At 41.8% G+C, this 20,927-nt stretch overlaps 1 protein-coding gene across 2 annotated transcripts in view; it reads right to left on the bottom strand.

Moving 5' to 3' along the window:
* The window catches only part of LOC309553939 (ceramide synthase 4-like), a 205,248-nt gene that overhangs the window by 78,397 nt on the left and 105,924 nt on the right, over window positions 1–20,927 (bottom strand). For both annotated transcript variants that reach the window (XM_082255444.1, XM_082255443.1), the window contains exons 3-5: window positions 12,939–13,056; window positions 8,561–8,679; window positions 5,869–5,926 (exon numbers count right to left, since the gene is read on the bottom strand). In XM_082255444.1, coding sequence (XP_082111570.1) covers window positions 5,869–5,926; window positions 8,561–8,679; window positions 12,939–13,056 — 295 coding nt within the window. The remainder of the gene's footprint in view (window positions 1–5,868; window positions 5,927–8,560; window positions 8,680–12,938; window positions 13,057–20,927) is intronic.

The following is a 20,927-nucleotide window of genomic DNA, read 5'->3' as shown; positions in this document are numbered from 1 at the left end:
CCTAACCACATTGAAGTCTATGAGGGCAGTAAAGGGCAAATCCTGAAAATCAATTCTGGCTATTTTTAAGGCCAGTGGGCAAGGAGTTGTCAAGTAATGGACAAGAATAGCAGGGCGCTGTCATGGGGACATGTACCAAAACATACCAACACATTTAAAAAAATGTTCAGCAGGGAGAGCCGTTACAGATGGATGAGGTCATTTTTACCATAAAAGTAGGCTAAATTCTGAAAATGACAAACTTATAAGAAAAGAATCGGCCACACATCCAGGAATTCCAATTGCCTTTAATTTCCAAGGTGATGACAAAGTGATGACACCAACATAGGGTCACGTAGATGCGTTTTACACATACATCTTGTGCTTAATTGATTAAGCACAAGATGTATGTGTGAAACGCGTCTACGTGACCCTATGTTGGTGTCTTTGGTGTCATCACTTTGGAAATTAAAGGCAACTGGAATTCCTGGATGTGCGGCCGTTTCTTTTCTTACACGTTTTCCACGGAGGCAGGTCAGGGCTAGCACTCTATGGGATATTCCACCTCTAAGCTACCATCACACACCTGGAGCCGCGTTTTCTCCCTTCTGAAAATGACAAAGGATGAAGATTTTCATCCAAAAAATCCACATTTAAGTGTATATATTTCACAGAAAAAAGGAAGAAACATTGTGCTGACTCCATACATATAATTTAAGCATGTTGATAGGCTGTGTTTTGAACAGGAGGGACAATATCCAGTTTTAATCCAAAAATCAACATTAGAGTGTATTTATTTCACTAGAAATGCCAGATAAATATTGTATGGACTCCATATACAGTGTTTGAGTACAATGTTTAATAAAAAACCAACAGAGAGTATTTATTTTACAGAAAAAGAACACCAAAATATTTTAGTCCATGCACAGAATTTAAGCACTTGTACTAGGACATATTTTGAACAGGAGGGAAAACAGTCAGCTTTTTATCAAAATACAACATTTGAGCATATTTATTTCAGTAGGCAATAGGTGATGGTAATAGTGGGAGGCAAGCAGCAGTAAAAGAAGCTGGAAATTATGGCAGATAATACTGGTATCAGACGAGCAGTTGAAGAAGCAGTTTGTAATGGTGGCAGGTGATGGCATATGTGACAGGACAGCAGCAGAAGCAGGAGTTGATAATAGTGGCAGGCCAGCAGGGGTGGAAGGAGCTGGTAATGGTGGCAGAAGCTGATAATGGTAGCTGGCCAGTGTGGCAGTAGATAGTAATAGTGTAAGGTATTTTACTTTTTAGGGGACCAGATTTCAAGCAAAAGTTTATTCACCATCAGCTACAGGAGTTCTGTAATAACTGCTGATCCAGGACTGGTTCATTTACATAAAATTGAATCAGTCAACTGTGTTGGGGCAGGGGGATTCATCTTATTGTCACAAAACTGCCCACTGCATTAAATCCCCTCTCTGACAGCACACTACACAAAGGGCAAACCAAAAGTACCGTAGCATACTATTCTAACTCTGGACAGTGGTCCAGCCAATTCTAAGGTTGTCTACATTGGCCCTGGCCCCCAGGTAAGCCACCACTGCAGTGCCATCTGGTGGCATAGAATGTTTGTTCACTCCACTACTCTGTAGTACATTTATAGACTGCAACCTTTGATTACACAGCGTTGTCTGGTTAAAAGTGGCCTTGAGTGAAGAATAGCCATAGGACCAATGCTAATACTACCTTGAAATTCATATAGGGAGACTTTTCTTCCAGTGTATTGAGCCGGCTATTGCACAGATCAAGGCAGTTTACATGGGTAAATTGTCCGGATGTACCTATCTTAGTGTCTATTGTTTTTAATAGAATGAGTGTTTTTTAGGGGGTAATTTTTTTGTGGTGCATCACGTGCATTACTGAATGGCCACATCTGGAGTATGCTGTCCAGTTCTGGGCACCGGTCCTCAGGAAGGATGTGCTGGAACTGGAGAAAGTCCAGAGAAGGGCAACAAAAATAATTAGGGGAATGGAGGACATCAGCTATGAGGAAAGACTACAAGCACTGAACTTATTCTCTCTGGAGAAGAGACGATTGAGGGGGGATATGATATCAATGTACAAATACTGTACTGGCGACCCTAGCATAAGGAACAAACTATTCAGAGAAAGGAGATACAATAAGACACGTGGCCACTCACTAAAATTTGAGGAAAGGCGGTTTAACCTTAAAGTGCGTAAGGGGTTCTTCACTGTAAGAGCGGTAAGGATGTGGAATTCTCTTCCGCAAGCAGTCGTATCAGCGGGGAGCATTGATAGTTTCAAAAAACTATTGGATGGACACCTTAAAGACCACAACATACAGGGGTATACAATGTACGGTTAAAAGCAAACACACACACACATCATAGGTTGAACTGGATGGACTTGTGTCTTTTTTCAGCCTCACTAACTATGTAACTATGTAACTGTACTCTTGACTGTACTCTTTTTATCTATTTTTGTTAAAGCATTGAATTTAATAATTTAAAATAGTCCACTTTTCTTGCCCAAATAACCGCTCGGCTATTTCTGGGGGGATCTTTATTCCTCCTCAGCATTAACAGATTCCCCATTTTTTTAGTATGCAATTGACTAGAGGGCAGGACAGTAAACTATTGATTAGGACACTTGGAGTTTGTTTGTGGACTGCCATAACCCCACCTTACGTTCAATAACTCCCAGACATTTATGAATACAGGAGATTTTGAGCATCTATGGGAACATTAAGGATAGTGTACTTTAGTGCACTTTATAATAGGGATGTAACGATATCGAAGATATCGCGATATCATATCGTCGTGGTCGTCTCGATATCGTCGTGGTCGTCTCGATATCGTCGTGGTCGTGTCTCGATATCGTCGTGGTCGTGTCTCGATATCGTCGTGGTTGGGTTACAATATTAAAAGGACAGGTGTCCGTCAAAAAGCAAGAGGAATAAACACAGTCCCGCGGAACAAATCATTGTTAACTACATAGACCAGAGTTTAAGGATTTTTTTTACTGTTTTTTTTTTTTTTTTTTTCTTGCAATGTAGATATTTTGATCTTTCTGATGAAAAACGTGAACATAAGCTAAATGATAGGTCAGTGTTTTTTTTAAAGGCTTTTTGACTGACTATTTTATTTAAGTTTAAGTTATGTTCCTAAATACCAGTTTTAAAAGGCTGCCTTTATTTGCCTTGCACATTTAAACCTGACTTAACTTGATCTTTGTTTGCACTTAAAGGGAATTGACTATTGTTCGTTTACAATTGTTCTAGCTGCTTCTTAACTTGAACATTGCACAGAAGAATCAGTTATGCAACCAAATATTACTATACAGAATATTGATGTTCCTGACTACAACTTGCACTTTAAAAGCACTATGTGATCAGTGTTTTATGTTGTCATGGATCCATAAATACAACAATAAATTGCCTGTTGACTGGCAAAAGCAGAATAAATGTCGGTATTTTTTCGCTATTATCATCACAAACACTATCATGAGCTATTTAACAATACCATGAGCTTTTCCACAATATCGCAATAAATATCGTACCGTGAGGTTTATATCGAAATTGTATCGTACCGTGAGATTTTGATATCGTTACATCCCTACTTTATAATGCGATTTAATGCACTAAACTGTACCACACTAACCTGCATTAATGTACTACAAATAAATAGCCTGTGTCAGAAGCAAGTTTACACTACTGACCCTGAAAAAGAAAATAGAAAGTTTTCAAAATTGTATTGAAATAAAAATACTCTGAAGGGATCCCGACATTAATTTAGAGATCCACCCACATGCATGAGTATGCCACTGATAGCCTGAGTCAGTCACACCCGCCCCCTTCACAGCCCAGTGCTCCAGTTATTGATAGATAGGCAGAGCAAAGAGCCAGTAACTGACAATCACCGCTCATTAAAGACCGAGAACTGATCGATCAGCAGTCTTGAAGGCAGTGGGGGCAGATGCAGAATCAAACTTATGTTGCATCCACCTAGATGAGTATGAGCAGTGCCAAGACAAGCTCATCTAGAACCCAGGGTGAACATGCCCAACCCCCCCCCCCCAGAAGATGTATGAGCATTATGTGTCAGCAAAAATCCCCCCCCCCCAAAAAAAAAAAAAGAAATTGGGCACTAATCTTTATGCTTACCCTTAGGCATAAATTCCCCCTCCTTCCAGTACAAATCTGGCCCCCTGCTGAAATCCCCCCACCCAGCACAAACCTTTGCTCCCCTCCCATCCCCCAGCTCAAATCCTCTCACCCCCCCCCATATGCCCCCAGCAAAAATCCCCCTCCCCTCAAAAATTCCCCCTCCTAGCACTAATCCTCTACCTCGCAAATTTCCCCTCTAAGCACAAATCCTCTCCCACCCACCCCAATCATCCCTACTAGCACAAGCCCCCCCCCCCCAAAGAAAAAAATGTTCCCCTCTACCATATCCCCTCCCCAAATCCCCTCTCCTAGCACACCCTAAATTTGCCCTCCTAAAACAAATTCTTACCCCCTGCTGCCCCCAGATTCCAGATATCAACACAAATATCTCAACCCTTCCCCTAATCTTGATGTGGTGCCCCCCCCACCTCACATGATACCATAGTGCCCAGAGAAGCTGCCCCTCCTGCCCACCACTTGCCCCAGCCCTGAGTATGAGTCTTTGTTTTTTTTTTTTGTTTTTTTTTAATCCCACACTTCTCTTTTATATGGACTATAGGCTCATGTCTTAAAATTGTGGGGCATGAAACATCCTGTACAGTTTTACTAGCAAGTGGTCAGAGAAATAACTGCTTCCTTAGCAAAGATAAAAGTTACATTTGGAGGTGAAGCCATATTGCACCAAACATTGCAAAACCAAGAGCCAGCTGCACTGGATAATAATGCATTTTATCACTAAGCAGTGGTCACTGTAACTGACTGAGTGCCAGTTCACACTATAGCGTGTGCGGCGATAGCATGTAATATCGGAGCGCACTGCTCCTTCATTACATGCGATCGGATGTGCAGTGCGAATTCAGCCATACACTTTTTATGGCTAAATTTGCACTGCACCCACACAAAAGTCGCACATGACCCTTTTTTTCAGCCGCACCAGGATCGGATCGCACAGTGGTTCACACTTGTGCGATCCGATCCTGTGCGAACTGTCAGATCGCACTGCGATATGCGATCAAACTGGGGGTGTCGTTAACATTTAATTGACACCCCCTGCGTATCGCACCTTCCCGCGCATTGCACAAGTGTGACCCGGCACTTAATGCAGTTCCTACTTAATTTGTCATTTAATATTTTACCCAACTAGTATAAGATTTCATGCAGGAGATATCTAATGTCTACAGTAGCCTGTGGCAGTGTGCCATTACTATGTTTTGTTTTTAAGTTACAGTTTTACAGGTTTTAAAATAATGGGACTTAATGGTCCAAATCCATTTGTGCAATCCAAGAAAAGAGCTGAGCTGATGTACAGCATTAGTATTGTACAAAATGCCTATGCATGAACAAGTAGATGTAACTCTTGCAAACAACTGCCTGTTGTTTTTCTGGGCTAATCATGGGACCTGCTCCACTGAAGCAACACATGAACAGTTAACATCTCCATTCCCTCTTCTTATTGAGAAGAGGAAGGATTAGTCGAGTCACGCAGAGATTTTCTATCAAGTTGGACAGGAGTGATATTGTGTACATCTAATGTTAGAAGTGCACATAATTGTCTCCTACAGGTACCTCGAACCAGTATAGTAGTGGATCTTTGGACTGGGGTGGGATCAGACTGTTTATGGCCATCCTAGAGGACTTATAACCAAGCAATATATAATTTTTTCTAGTTATTTTACCTTGTCATTCAACATTCAGATTATAACAAAAAGTATACTCACATCGATAAGTACAGCAACACCAATAAGGAATGAAATCAAGTAGACTATAAATCTCCAGCTGGAAAACAAAAAAATGATAACTGGTTTATGCTTTCCAGACAACAGAGTGAGTTAGTATAGTCATTCTAAATAAACTATATTAATTCTTTACTCTTTATTTATTATTACATTCTATGTATTTATATATTTTACTATAAAAATGTAATTTACAAAAAGGAAAATATACTTTAAACTTCCTTAAATATGTAATCAAAAGGTACATTGTACTTTCAACAAGATCGTAAAAAAACAATTCATGGTGCCCTTGTGTCTAATGGAAGGTGTTCCAATTCCATGCCTGATAGATATATATTATGTGGCAAGTCAAAAACAGCTCCAGGGCTGCAGGATTGCTCAGATGTGTTGGCATGGCATAGCTAGAAAACCATTGAAAACTACCAATGTCTTAATTACATAGTTACATAGTAGGTGAGGTTGAATAAAGACAATAGTCCATCCAGTTCAACCTGTGTAGGTGTGTGTGGCTGTAATCATCTCACATACCCCTGAATGTTCTGATCCTTGAGATGTACGTCTAAGAGTCTTTTGAAAGCCACCATACTACCCGCAGAAACCACCTCTTGTGGTAGAGAATTCCACAATCTTGTAGCCCTAACAGTAAAGAACCCCCCACGTTGCCTGAGGTTAAAACGCTTCTCCTCTAATCGCATTGTATGCCCTCGAGTCCTCATGCAATCCCTTCGAATGAACAGCTTTTTTTCGAAGCTGGGATCCCCATTAAGATATTTATAAATTGACATCATGTCCCCCCTCAGACGTCTCTTCTCCAGGGAGAATAAATCGAGCGATTGCAGACGCTCTTCATAGTCAAGGTCCTCCAATCCCCTAATTAGTTTAGTTGCCCTTCTCTGGACTCTCTCCAGCTCCAACACATCCCTCCTGAGGACTGGCGACCAGAACTGGACAGAATACTCCAGATGCAGTTGGACCAGAGTTTTATAAAGTGGAAGGATTATAGTCTTATCTCTGGAATACATCCCTTTCTTTATGCATGCTAATATTCTGCTGGCCTTGGCAGCTGCCGCTTGACATTGCATTCTGTTGCCTAATCTATCATCAACCAAGACTCCCAGATCTTTCTCCATTTTTGATTCCCCCAAGGGTTCCCCTCCTAACGTGTATTGTGTTTTTATGTTTTTAGTCCCCAAGTGCAAAACCTTACACTTCTCCACGTTAAACCTCATTTGCCATGTCGTTGCCCACTCTGTTATTTTGTCCAGGTCATTCTGTAGGATATCTGCTTCATGCTGTGCAGTTATTGCCCTGGCCAATTTTGTGTCATCTGCAAAAACTGATAACGCACTACTGATCCCGTCCTCAATGTTGTTTATGAATAAATTGAACAAGGTTGGTCCCAGGACTGAGCCCTGGGGCACCCCGCTTACTACCTCAGACCAGTCTGAGTATGCGCTGTTTATTACCACCCTTTGGACACGCCCTTTAAGCCGATTCCGTATCCAAGAGAAAACCCTAATGTCACACATCATGCTAAAGGAGAATATTTATCAGTTATTGCATGTGTGTCCTTGCTTAATATGAATTCCGTAGATAAAGAGAAGAGGGAAGCGCCTCCTGAGTGTGGTAAAAGCACAATTTATTACAAAGCGATATAGTAACTTACATTATAGTAAGCAGGTAAATACATGGCTCTCCGAGGGCGGCTGCTGGGGGTGGCATCCCAGTCTCCCGATGTCCAGGTGCAGGCTTGATGGCCGGAAATTGATGCAGACTTTCCTGGGTCCTTCCGGAGGTGCCGTGCAGCGTACAGCGGTGGAGACTTGTGCGGCGGCCGGGAGTCAGCGGAGGCGTCTAACGTCACAGGTAGGTGTGGGCAGTCTGGGCTTCACAACTAGTTTCGGAGCATGCACGAGAGTCCGATCCCGGACCTGCGCTCTCCTTTCTCAAGTGTCACTTGAGAAAGGAGAGCGCAGGTCCGGGATCGGACTCTCGCGCATGCTCCGAAACTAGTTGTGAGGCCCAGACTGCCCACACCTACCTGTGACGTCAGATGCCTCCACTGACTCCCGGCCGCCGCACAAGTCTCCACCGCTGCACGGCACCTCCGGAAGGACCCAGGAAAGTCTGCATCAATTTCCGGCCATCAAGCCTGCACCTGGACATCGGGAGACTGGGATGCCACCCCCAGCAGCCGCCCTCGGAGAGCCATGTATTTACCTGCTTACTATAATGTAAGTTACTATATCGCTTTGTAATAAATTGTGCTTTTACCACACTCAAGAGGCGCTTCCCTCTTCTCTTTATCTACTGCTCAGAGTCAACTTCACTCTCCTGGACAGCAGCCCTGAGTGCCTTGTGACCCACCCATCCATCCATCCCTGGATACACCCTGTATCTGCTTATCCTTCAGTGGATTCCAGTTTTTTATCTCCCCAGAGACTTGCACAATGGACTCTTAATCCCCACCTTGTGCTCATTATCAGTACAGCATAATATTACACGCTGAATATTGTCCTGGCCACTTATTCCATGCTCACCACCCCCTGTTTTTATCATTGTTATTTTTATTGTATATTTCCCTGCATTATCTATAAGCGCCATACCACCAATATATCTCAATATGAATTCCGTAGGCCAAGTACCCTGATAAGGCATTTTAATGCTGTCCACTCACCTGGCTTCACAAAATTTTTTGGTTGTGCTTGATCTGTCTTGGTTTCTCCTATATCGGAACCAATGCTCAACTTGCCGAACGTGCATGTTACATTCAGCTGACAAACGGAGGACTTCAAACTGGAACACAGATAACACTGACATGTTTGAGAGAATCAATGATTTCCTAAAAGACAAACATTTTTCATGAAATGCTAATGCCATAGTATTTTTGGAAAATGAGAAAATAACAATTATCCGACCATCCAATCTGGGTTGTGCTGCAAACATTGTAAATTCTGGAGCAGAACACAAATATGCATATTGAGACAGTGCTGTGCCCTGCCACACTGTGAAAAACAGGCAGGGTTTTCCTTCACCCAGCATTCTCATCCAGGCAGGTTGAGGGACTCCAGGGTGCTTGTGTCCTTCAGGGGAAACTGTTTTGGCTGTAGTGGTTAGTAAAACCTGGTTTGGGATCTGAAGTCTAGAGATTTCTTAAACACTTGGGTAGGAGGAAATCTCCAATCCTGGGTTCAAGTTTTGAGAACTACCATCACACTATTTGGACAGGGGTGTGCTGCGCTTTCAGTAGAGATCTGACTATGGTTTTGGGATCCACCCGAGCAGACAGAGGAGTCTCTGTCCAGGAGTAAGGAGGGTTCCATGGGAGACAGGTGGGAGCCAGAGCAGCAAGGGGCTGCTAGCTGTATGGACAAAGCTTGTGGGTGAAGACTGTCTGGAGGATACAGACAAAGGCCTAAAGTGTAAACCCAGAGCAGCAGTGCTGCACGTGTAAGCCAGGAAGCTGAATGTGCATTTCTTTGCAAGATAAAGAAATTCTGAAAATCCCATGCAAGATCAACTCAATGATTTTTTTTTTTTTGTTTAACTTTTTTTTAATAAAATTGGGCAAGAGAAGCCCTTAAAAAGAAGAAATGCATCCTTAAAGCCCTACCACTAGTTCTCACAATATACAGAAAAATCGGTCAGTGTTAATTTAATAATAATAATTCATTAATTAATACAAAACACTATCTGCCCTAAAGAATTTTATATAGTACCCCATAAATGCTTAATTTACAAATTGAGGTCTGTTGGCATTGATAGTATATGTACCTTGATAGAAAACTATTTACAGAAGCGCATCCGGAGAGTTATGACAAATAGCATATCTTTTGAATGGTCTGAAATTGTAAGCTGGGTACCCCAAAGCTCTGCCCTGGGAGCAATTCTGTCTAACTTGTTCGTAAATGATAGTGAGGTTGGTAACAGGGGTGTCAAACTAAATTTAATCGTGGGCTGCATCAGCAATGTGATTGCCCTCAAAAGGGCCAGTTGTATCTCTAAGACTAGATGTCCAGAGCATACTCTACCTACATAAGACATCAAGAGCCTCCCCACCATCAGAAGTTTAGTCCCCCACCCTCCCTTACATCACAGTGCACCCCCTTACCTTGTGCTGCTGCTGGGAAGAAGCTGGAGGCATTGCTGGAAAGCAGAAAGTACAGGGTCTGGAGGAGGACCAGAGGAGGGCTCGAGCTCTCCCCCAGCTGCAGGAGATGTGCGAAGGCCACATGAAATGGCCTGGAGAGCCAGATTCGGCCCACGGGCCTTGTGTTTGACACATGTGGTATAAATAGTTCAATCTCAGTGTTTGCTAATGATACAAAGCTAAGCAGGGTAATAACTTCATAACAGGATACGGCAACTTTACAAGAAGACCTCAGTAAAATAGAGTGGTGGACAACTACATCGTAAATGAGGTTTAATATTGAAAAATGTAAAGGAATGCACTTGGGGGCTAAGACTATGAATGCAAGTAACTCACTGGGGGGAAGTCAAGGATGGAAAAAGACCTGAGGGTTCAAGTATATCACAGGCTCAGCAATAGCATGGAATACCAAACTGCAGCAATAAAGGCTAGCAGACTATTAGCATCCATTAAAAAGAGATAAAACTATAATTCTACCATTTTACAAAACTGTGGTTCAGCCATATCTTGAGTATGCCGTCCTGTTCTAGTCACCAGTCCTCAGGAAGGATGTGCTGGAACTGGAGAGAGTCCAGAGAAGGGCAACAAAGCTAACAGGTGGGCTGGAGGCCTCCATTATAAGGAATGACTACAAACATTAAACTTATTCTTCCTGCAGAAGAGACCCTTAAGAGGAGAAATAATCACAATTTACAAATATCTAAATGTTGATTCTAGCATAGCGCGTAAATTATTCAGTCTTAGGTCTCTTAAGATGACATATGGACACTAAATGAAGTTGGACGAAAAGCAGTTTAACCTTAAACTGCATAAGGGGTTCTTTATTGTTAGAGCAGTGAGGATCTGGAACTCCCTTCCACAATTGGTGGTGCCAGCAGAAAGTGTTGATAATTTACAAAGAATCATAGATGGGAATCTTACTGAATACAATATACAGGGATATGGGAAATGGTAGTGACATAAATCCACACACACACATATGTTGAACTAAATGGACTGGTGCCTTTATTTAACTTTACTGACACACAACATTTTTGTGGACTGGTTGTCAGCTGTGCCCATTTGTCTGGGCTCCATACTCATTGGGCAAAACCCACCTCTATCTAGCTTGCCACTTTCCTGCTGCCCTTTTCAGTGGAGTGGGGTTTCCTAGACTAAAGTAATAAACCTACTACTATCTGTGTGAAATTCCTGCGCTGTTTTAAACAGAAAAAGCATCCTATCTCATTTAGAACCAGCCTTAATAGGCTTATGAGTAATCCATTCTAAAAACTCAACCACCAGCTGTCCCAAATCTATGCCTCTTCTGCCCCACTTCCTATAGGAAGAATTCTTCCAATGATTTCAGCTCCCTGACATTCCAGAAAGACACATTTTGACCCTAGAGCCTCTTGCCGCTAGGATCTAAGCCTTCAATACATGACCTCGAGTTTGCAAACACACATTACAAAGTTGTGCTTTTTGCTGATATCTTATTGAATATCTCCATCCCCTATGTTACTTTGCCAAACCTCTTCCACACCCTGTTAGTTTTTGCAGCCATTTTGAGGCTAATATTACTATATATCATCAATCATGCAATCAAATCTTGGAGAAATACAACTTCAATTGGCCCACATCTCTATAATTTTTTGGTACCAATATCAGTTTTTCCTTATGTAAGGCATATTGCTCACCCCTAAACTCTCAAGCCTCTTAACCATTTGGCACTCCACCTCCGTATCATGGATTGGCAGAAAATATGCCATCAAAATGTCCTAATGTACATCATAAGCTTCCCTACTACTTCAGGCTTTTATCAGGATATTTCATTCAGATACTCTGTACTGAATGGAGAAAGATTCTGAAATTTACATGGGACACATGGACACTGAGACTGGCAGTCCATATTTCATATTGACGCAGATTATCTGGTGGATGTTACATATCCAGCCTTGGGAAATAGTACACTGCACCACGGATAGCACCCTAAGGGGTTGATTTAATAAAATTGTAGACTGAAAAATCTAGTGCAGCTCTGCATAGAAACCAATCAGCTTCCAGGTTATATTGTCAGAGCTTAAGGCCCCTTTCACATGGGCTTTCCGATCCGCCTGTCAGTTTTTCAGGCGGACTGGATCGGATGCTCCATGGAGCCCTATGGAGCAGCGGGTGTCAGCGGAGACATCTCCGCTGACACCCGCTGCTATCCGATCCGATCCTGTCTATGAAATCCGGATGGATGGAAACCCTATTTTCCATCCGTCTGGAGGATCAGATCGGATAGGATCGGATGAGAACGGACAGGCACCCCGTTCTTATCCAATCTCCCCATAGAGGAGAGCGGGGATCTGACAGCTCCGTCTCTGTACACAGAGCGGAGACGGAGCTGTCATCCGCCTGCGGATCGATCCCCCGCTGAGCAGAACTGACTTCGTCGGGCGCACCGCCCATATGATAGGAGCCTAATTGAACAAGCTGAAGTTAGAAGCTGATTGGCTACCATACAGGGCTGCACCAACTTTAGCACTCTCCAGTTTTAGTAATTCAACCCCCTAGTGTTTCTCCACACTACCCTTGAACTTCCCATATGGTCTTACGGAAATATTGGGTATAGCATTTTATCCTTATTAAAAAAACTGATTTGGACTCCCCCTAACCCCAGACTATCTATACTAGACTCCACACTACAGCAATCTGTAATTTTCCAATACAGCTTTCATATTTCACAGGTGGTTATGCAACAACGCACATGTTATTTCAGATTTTTTAAAGGATTACCCTATTTTATCTCATGATTTTTTCCCTGCGAACACCAGAGTGTATTGGCATTATATTGCTCATTGCAAACAATCTAAATTCATTGTCTTTAAGGATGTGGTAGAAAATTAAAACAAATATCTGTTTATATCACAGTGTAACTTACTTCCGTTGGATGCTTTCCATTCTTTGAGTAAAAGTCTTCCAGAACTGGTTTGTTTGAAGGTTTCCGTTTGTACTTTTCCCGTATGCCCATTTTTTTGCTCAGAGGTAAAGCCACAAACCTGGTAAAAGGAAGAACAAATCAGAAAAATAATCATTAATGAAAAAAATATACAAATATCCAGATTTGTAACAGCGTCTGTGAGAGTCTTTGGAGGAAACTCTGACATCCAGGAGTAGTGAGATGATGTTACTGGAGGAACATCAACTTTTTCTTGATTGTCAAGCTAAACAGAAGTTCAAAAACAAATACTCAACATTATGCTCACACAAAGGAAAAATATACATTTTGGTGACTCTTATCTTAAAAATAAAATAAGTAACTCAAACTACACAGAAGTGATAGACTTTGATCACTTTTGTATTGCCATACATCTAAAAACAGCAAAGTGCTTGGGTCGTCGTCTGAAGAACATTCAGTTTACAAACACTGTGTAAAGAGCTGTTCCGAGTAACTATGTACTGTATCGTGGGATTGCTGTGACTGGCCATAGAGAGACCAATCACATCAATCACAGAGGTAAACAGTGTAGTGTTTACATCAGCGGTGAGTTAGCCCCTTCTTCTTCCACTGGAGTAAGTGGAAGAGAGGGGAACTACTGAATGAATGAATCACTCATTAGTTCCTGACCAAAACATAAATCTTAGCAGCAGCTGCAAGTAAAGTTTTTAAAACTTTTGTCTCCCCTCCGCATATACATATATATATATATATATATATATATATATATATATCTATATATATATATATATATATATACAAACCCGATTCCAAAAAAGTTGGGATACTGTACAAATTGTGAGTAAAAAAGGAATGGACTAATTTACATATCTCATAAACTTATATTTTATTCACAATATAATATAGATAACATATCAAATGTTGAAAGTGAGACATTTTGAAATGTCATGCCAAATATTGGCTCATTTTGGAGTTCATGAGAGCTACGCATTTCAAAAAAGTTGGGACAGGTAGCAATAAGAGGCCGGAAAAGTTAAATGTACATATAAGGAACAGCTGAAGGACCAATTTGCAACTTATTAGGTCAATTGGCAACATGATTGGGTATAAAAAGGACCTCTCAGAGTGGCAGTGTCTCTCAGAGGTCAAGATGGGCAGAGGATCACCAATTCCCCCAATGCTGTGATGAAAAATAGTGGAGCAATATCAAAAAGGAGTTTTTCAGAGAAAAATTGCAAAGAATTTGAAGTTATCATCATCTACAGTGCATGATATCATCCAAAGATTCAGAGAATCTGGAACAATCTCTGTGAGTAAGGGTCAAGGCCGGAAACCATACTGGATGCCTGTGATATTCGGGCCCTTAGACAGCACTGCATCACATACAGGAATGCTACTGTAATGGAAATCACAGCATGGGCTCAGGAATACTTCCAGAAAACATTGTCGGTGAACACAATCCACCGTGCCATTCGCCGTTGCCGGCTAAAACTCTATAGGCCAAAAAAAGAAACCATATCTAAACATGATCCAAAAGCGCAGGCATTTTCTCTAAAATAGACTTTGGCAAAGTGGAAAACTGTTCTGTAGTCAGACGAGTCAAAATTTGAAGTTCTTTTTGGAAAACTGGGACGCCATGTCATCCGGACTAAAGAGGACAAGGACAACCCAAGTTGTTATCAGCGCTCAGTTCAGAAGCCTGCATCTCTGATGTTATGGGGTTGCATGAGTGCGTGTGGCATGGGCAGCTTACACATCTAGAAAGGCACCATCAATGCTGAAAGGTATATCCAAGTTCTAGAACAACATATGCTCCCATCCAGACTTCGTATCTTTCAGGGAAGACCTTGCATTTTCCAACATGACAATGCCAGACCACATACTGCATCAATTACAAAATCATGGCTGCGTAGATGAAGGAGCCGGGTACTGAAATAGCCAGCCTGCAGTCCAGATCTTTCCCCCAAAGAAAACATCTGGCGCATCATAAAGAGGAAGATGCAACATAGAAGACCTAAGACAGTTGAGCAACTAGAAGCCTGTATTAGACAAGAATGGGACAACATTCCTATTCCTAAACTTGAGCAACTTGTCTCCTCAGTCCCCGGACATTTGCAGGCTGTTACAAAAAGAAGAGGGGATGCCACACAGTGGTAAACACAGTGGTAAACATGACCTTGTCCCAACTTTTTTGAGATGTGTTGATGCCATGAAATTTAAAATCAACTTATTTTTCCCTTAAAATGATACATTTTCTCAGTTTAAACATTTGATATGTCATCTATGTTGTATATGTTGTATATATTTAAAATATTGAAATTTGAAACTTCCACATCATTGCACCCTGTTTTTATTCACAATTTGTACAGTGTCCCAACTTTTTTGGAATCAGGTTTGTGTGTATGTATATATATATATCTATATATATATATATATATATATAGATATATATATATATATATATATATATATATATATATATATATCTATATATATAGATATATATATATACAGTAGATGTATATATAACAAACTACAGTGTGAAGATTCCCAACTCATTTATTAACCACTTAAGCCCCGGAAGATTTTACCCCCTTCCTGACCAGGGGGTATTTTGCGATTCGGCACTGCGTGACTTTAACGGACAATTGCGCGGTCGTGCGACGCTGTACCTAAACGAATTTGACGTCCTTTTTTTCCCACAAACAGAGCTTTCTTTTGGTGGTATTTGATCACCTGTGCGATTTTTTGATCACGCGCTATAAACAAAAAAAGAGCGTCAATTTTGCAAAAATAACAATATTTTTCACATTTTTTTATATGAAATTCCCCCCAAAAAAAAAGTAAAAATCAAAATTTTTTAAAATTTTCGGCCAATTTGTTTTAAGCTACATATGTTTGGTAAAAAAAATCGCAAAAAGCGTATTTTGATTGGTTTGCGCAAAAGTTATCGCGTTTACTAACAAAGGGAAAGATTTTTGTCATTTTTGTTGTTTTTTTTTTAACGCGTAATGGCGGCGATCTGCGATTTTTTTGCGGTACTGCGACATTGGGGCGGACAGATCGGACCCTTGACTGACATTTGTGACACTTTTGGGGTTACCAGTGACATTTCTACAGTAATCAGTGCTATACATATGCACTGTTACTGTAAAAATACACTGGTTGTGAAGGGGTTAACTTTATTTGGAAGGGAGGGGCTGTGTGTATCCCTAGGGGCGTGCTTTCTACTGTGATTGGCTGTGGCTTGAGCTGTAAGGACACTGATCAACGGATCTACATACTAGATCCTTTTATCAGTGTCTTTACAGCGAGGAGAATGACAGGCAGCTTGTTTACACAAGCCGCCTGACTTTCTCCCTCTCCCCCGCCGATCGCCGAGTGACCGGCGGACATCGGGTCCGCTGGTCACACGCGAGGGGGGGTCCGTGACCACGCGGGAGCGGGAGCGCGCCTCCGGGGGCGCGCGCTTGCTCCCTAGACCCTCACAAGCTAGTGACGTAGCCCTACGTCACTTTGCCTGTGAGGGGCTGACTGCCGACGTAGATCGGCGTTAGGCAGTCGGCAAGTGGTTAAATTAGAACTTAAAGCAAAACATTTTTTTTATGCTTTTGGATAGCGTAAAGGAGGGTTATAATCCCTGTCGGGTGATTTTTTTTTCCATCTGTGCCCCACTGAAGAGATTTCTCTTCACTTCCTGTCCACAGCCAAAACAAGAATTGAGAGGAAATCCCAACAAAGTGAGGGAATTTCTGGTTGTCAACAGGGTCACCAGAACTAGTGTTCCCATTGAAAAATTCCCTCTCTTATACTTTTCTGGGGACAACCAGTGATAATTGTAAACATGACAAATAGAGAGGGTGATTCTCACTAATGAGGGCACAGACAGCAATAAAATTCTAATCCCTCTCACCTCTACCAAAAAAAAAAAAAAAAAATGTACACTTTAAAATTATCAGCAGTGTCTACACTGTCTTCGGAAACTGCAAAGTTGACACCACAAATTTTGACTGAAAAATTTAAGGAGTCGGTATGAAAATTGTCAGCTGAACAGTGACTGCATCCTATCAAATGCAGCCTTGTTCAGGTATTAAAGCAGTTGAGGGTGTTGCTGGCAGACAGCAGCAAATTCTTTTCTATTAGATTTCTCTCATTCAGCTTGCAGCTGTACCTGTATTTACACGCTGATCACTGATCTCCCGTCTGGTGAATGAAACAGAAGTGAAATGGGGTCTAGGTGACCTCTGAAATCCCTGTGAAGAACCTGTCATTAAAGTATTCCATCACAAAGGGGGTTGTTGACCCCCTTTGTGACAGCTATAAAGGTAATTGTAAAAACAGAAAAAAAAGTAAAAAAAAACAAAAACAAAACAAAGTAAAATATGGTATATCTGGATTGATTCTTCCGCAATTGCCCCCACAGGTGACGCTTCGGGATGACTTACCTCATACTATTTTTATGCTTTCCCTGTTCTTAGAGTTTAGCCTACTTATTGGAGTAAGTCTGCCCACTACCTTTTCTAATTCTATATGTAGCACCTTCTCTGCACTCCCTGGACCCTGAGCAGCTTCTGAAGGTAATATCTTCAGCCAAGAACTGTTACTCCCTTTCTATCTAAAAGATTCAGTCTGACTAACTGGCATAAACACTCTAAAGCTGGGGGCCCCCTTTAAGATTAGCGATTATAGTCACTACTCTAGTAAGGCCATGTGGTTCTTCGCCGGCAGTTGGAGCTCTTAATCACTTGTTTAAGTGATATTTGTAATCCATGGGGGGGGGTAGACTATATCCAGATCCTAGAGATAGATGTATGCTGGGTACAATTATGGGCATACTTGTGGTTCTCTGAGAATCACCAGGCACTTTACTGTAATGGCAGTGTCCAGCAGTGATCTCCTCACACAAGACTCTCTCTCTCTTTAGTGCTGCGTCACAGACAATAACTTCAGCACTTTCAGTCTCAGGCTATTCTCCCTCTCTTCCCGCCGCTCACTGTCCTTCTGACTCCTACACCAGACCGGTCACCTGTCCGTGACTCCCGCTGTCCTCCTCTCTCCGGATGCGCACTCCGCACTCTGGGCCTCGCTTTTTTAGACCTCTCTCCTGGTCAGACTCTTTCCGGCTCTTCTCCACACACACCCGCACTCCACGAGTTCCTCAAAGCAAGAGAGCGCGCATCCGGCTCCACCCCCAATTTATCCCTCCTCCCATGATCCTCTGCAAATCCCTCAATGCTCCCTGGGAGTGTGGTCCAGTCCATCCTTCATTGCATGGTCTTCACCTTCTTTCAGACTACAATCCCCATAATCCAATTCACCGCTCCATGGGAGAAACCCATCTTCTTCATATAGTTCTTAAAGGAGCAACCAAACATGACTGCAATATAGTACTTATGACACCATAATTTCAGCATGGCTACATATAGTTACCTATAAGCGGTACTTTGGATGGACATTTGGTTGCCAACAATTGCTTTTTTTTTTTTTGGCGCCTTTTGCACTTTGTGTGTTTTTATTGTTTCTTTTTTATGTAGCTGTATAAGCCTAAAGCTCAATAGGCTTTGTGTTATACCTTCTAATACAAAAGCTGAATAAATAGAATTAAAAAAAAACAAAAAAAACAAAGTAAGATCAGCAGCTCCCAATTGTCATGTTTATTACTGAAAGTAAAAGAGAATCCTAATCCTATCCTAGAAAATTGTTGTTCCCAGAACAGTATAAGAGGGGAAATCTTCCAATGGAGACGCTAGTTCTGGTGACACTGGTGACAAACCAGAGATTCCCTCACTTTGCAGAAATTTCCTCTCACTTCCTGTTTTGGCTGTGTGATAGGAAATGAAGGGAAATCTCCTCAACATGGCACAGATGACAAAAAAGGGGTTATAACCCTCCTTTACGCTATCCAAATGAAGAAGAAAAAAGGTTTTCCTTTTAGCGCTACTTTAATAAAGGAGTTGAGAATCTTCACATAGTAAATTGCGTGGGAAGTAATTTAAAGTGGAGTTCCACCCATTTTTTATAAATCGGATTACATAGATGTATGTAATCCCCTTTAAAACGACTTTTACCAATGGAAAGTTTTTTTTTTTTTTGCTAGTAAATACCTTATTTTGTGCTTTATTTATCCTCTTCTCACTTCCGGGTCCAGTCAGCGATTACGTCATTCGGTGATTCGCTGTGTGTGCTGGGATGGCATGAAATCTCGCATTATTACACAGGAGATGAGCTGTACTGCGTGCTCTGCCCGCCTCCTCTCAGTGAGCTGTATGTATGTAGTGTATTGAGGCTGTGCTCCGCCCCGCCTCCTCTCAGTGAGCTCAGTGAGGATATAATGATTTCAGTCCTTGCTCACTGAGAGGAGGCGTGGCGGAGCACAGCCTTAATACACTACATACATACAGCTCACTGAGAGGAGGCGGGACGGAGCACAGCCTCAATACACTACATACATACAGCTCACTGAGAGGAGGCGGGGCGGAGCACAGCCTCAATACACTACATACATACAGCTCACTGAGAGGAGGCGAGGAGGAGGCGGGGCGGAGGCGGGGCAGAATTCGCAGTACAGCTCATCTCCTGTGTAATAATGCGAGATTTCATGCCCTGAGATACATCCCAGCACACACTGCGAATCGCCGAATGACGTAATCGCCGACCGGACCCTGAAGTGAGAAGAGGATAAATAAAGCACAAAATAAGGTATTTACTAGCAAAAAAAAAAACTTTCCATTGGTAAAAGTCGTTTTAAAGGGGATTACATACATCTAAAGTGACTAAAATGGGTGGAACTCCACTTCAAAGTTATATTTGTAAAGATATCAAGTCTTTCAGATATATGCTGTATAACCATTGCGTTAAAAGCCAATATAGTTTTGAAGTCCATAAATAATCTTCTGTTAACTGAAGTACTGAATGCAGAAAGGCAATTCTTTACATAAAGAACACTGCTCATCATGCTTCTTTTGCCCATAAGGGACTGCCATGAAATGAGTGGTTAGCCGAAATCGAATATTTCCCAAAGGGTGTGATAGGTCGCATATAAGTTCTGGGTCAGGAGACTCTTGTCTTCTAACATGACCCTTCAGTACAAATCTGTGTGGGGATATGAATTGTGGCAAGGTGTGGCACTAAGCTTCAGATCAGATGAAAATTGCTGGCAGCACCATTTAAATTATTCACATTGCAGCCGCCCAGAGCTATTTTGAAGGGCACAGTTAACTAGCCTTGCATGTTAACATCCCACAAGCACTTAGTAGAGTAACGCATTTGATGATATTATTAGAACTCACTTTATAATTTATGCTTATATGTGTTTGGTTGTGAGAGCTAACACTTGCTTGTGACAGGGTGACACTCTGAAATATAGAGGCAATAGGAAGAGAGTTTAAAAAAAAGAAATTATCGAAAAGTTTCAAATTTATGTAATACCCTATATTGGCTAACTTGAGTTAGATTGTCCTGTGTGGCTGCAAGGCCCCTTGACTTTCTGTCTGGACAGTGCTGATTGGCCCTGTGCTGATCACATGCACTCTCCCAAAAAAAAAAAAACCTCTCTAGCAATACACATCAAAATGAGCATGTGCAGAGTGCCTGCAAGGCTCTGTTCTATCAGGAGATGGTTAGGTGACTGGGGAAGAAGGGGAGGAAGAGAGAAAACAGATCAAACAGCCCTTTTACACATTGCACAGGATTAATGCCTTGGGTTCCACAAGTAGTATAACAAGCATGCTTTACTGCATATAAAGACTGATTTTACTGTTGTGGGTTTAGTAACACTTTAAGGCTGGGTCCACACTTTTGCGAATTGGATGCAGGCTTCCCCGTTTTTGAATCACATGTCTGAAGCTGGTTCACATATCTCCGGAGCGGCTCCGGTGCGAATTGCACAGGAGTCCTGTGCGTCTTCTGGTCTGTTTCAGGTCCGAATTCAGACGAAAATACGACTTGAAATCAGACCTGAAACGGTGAACA

This window comes from Pelophylax lessonae, assembly GCF_965119305.1.
Source record: "Pelophylax lessonae genome assembly, chromosome: 1".
In the NCBI taxonomy this organism is placed as follows: Eukaryota; Metazoa; Chordata; class Amphibia; order Anura; family Ranidae; genus Pelophylax; species Pelophylax lessonae.
Note: the sequence above shows the minus strand (reverse complement) of the source record. Positions and strands in the feature narration are given on the sequence as shown.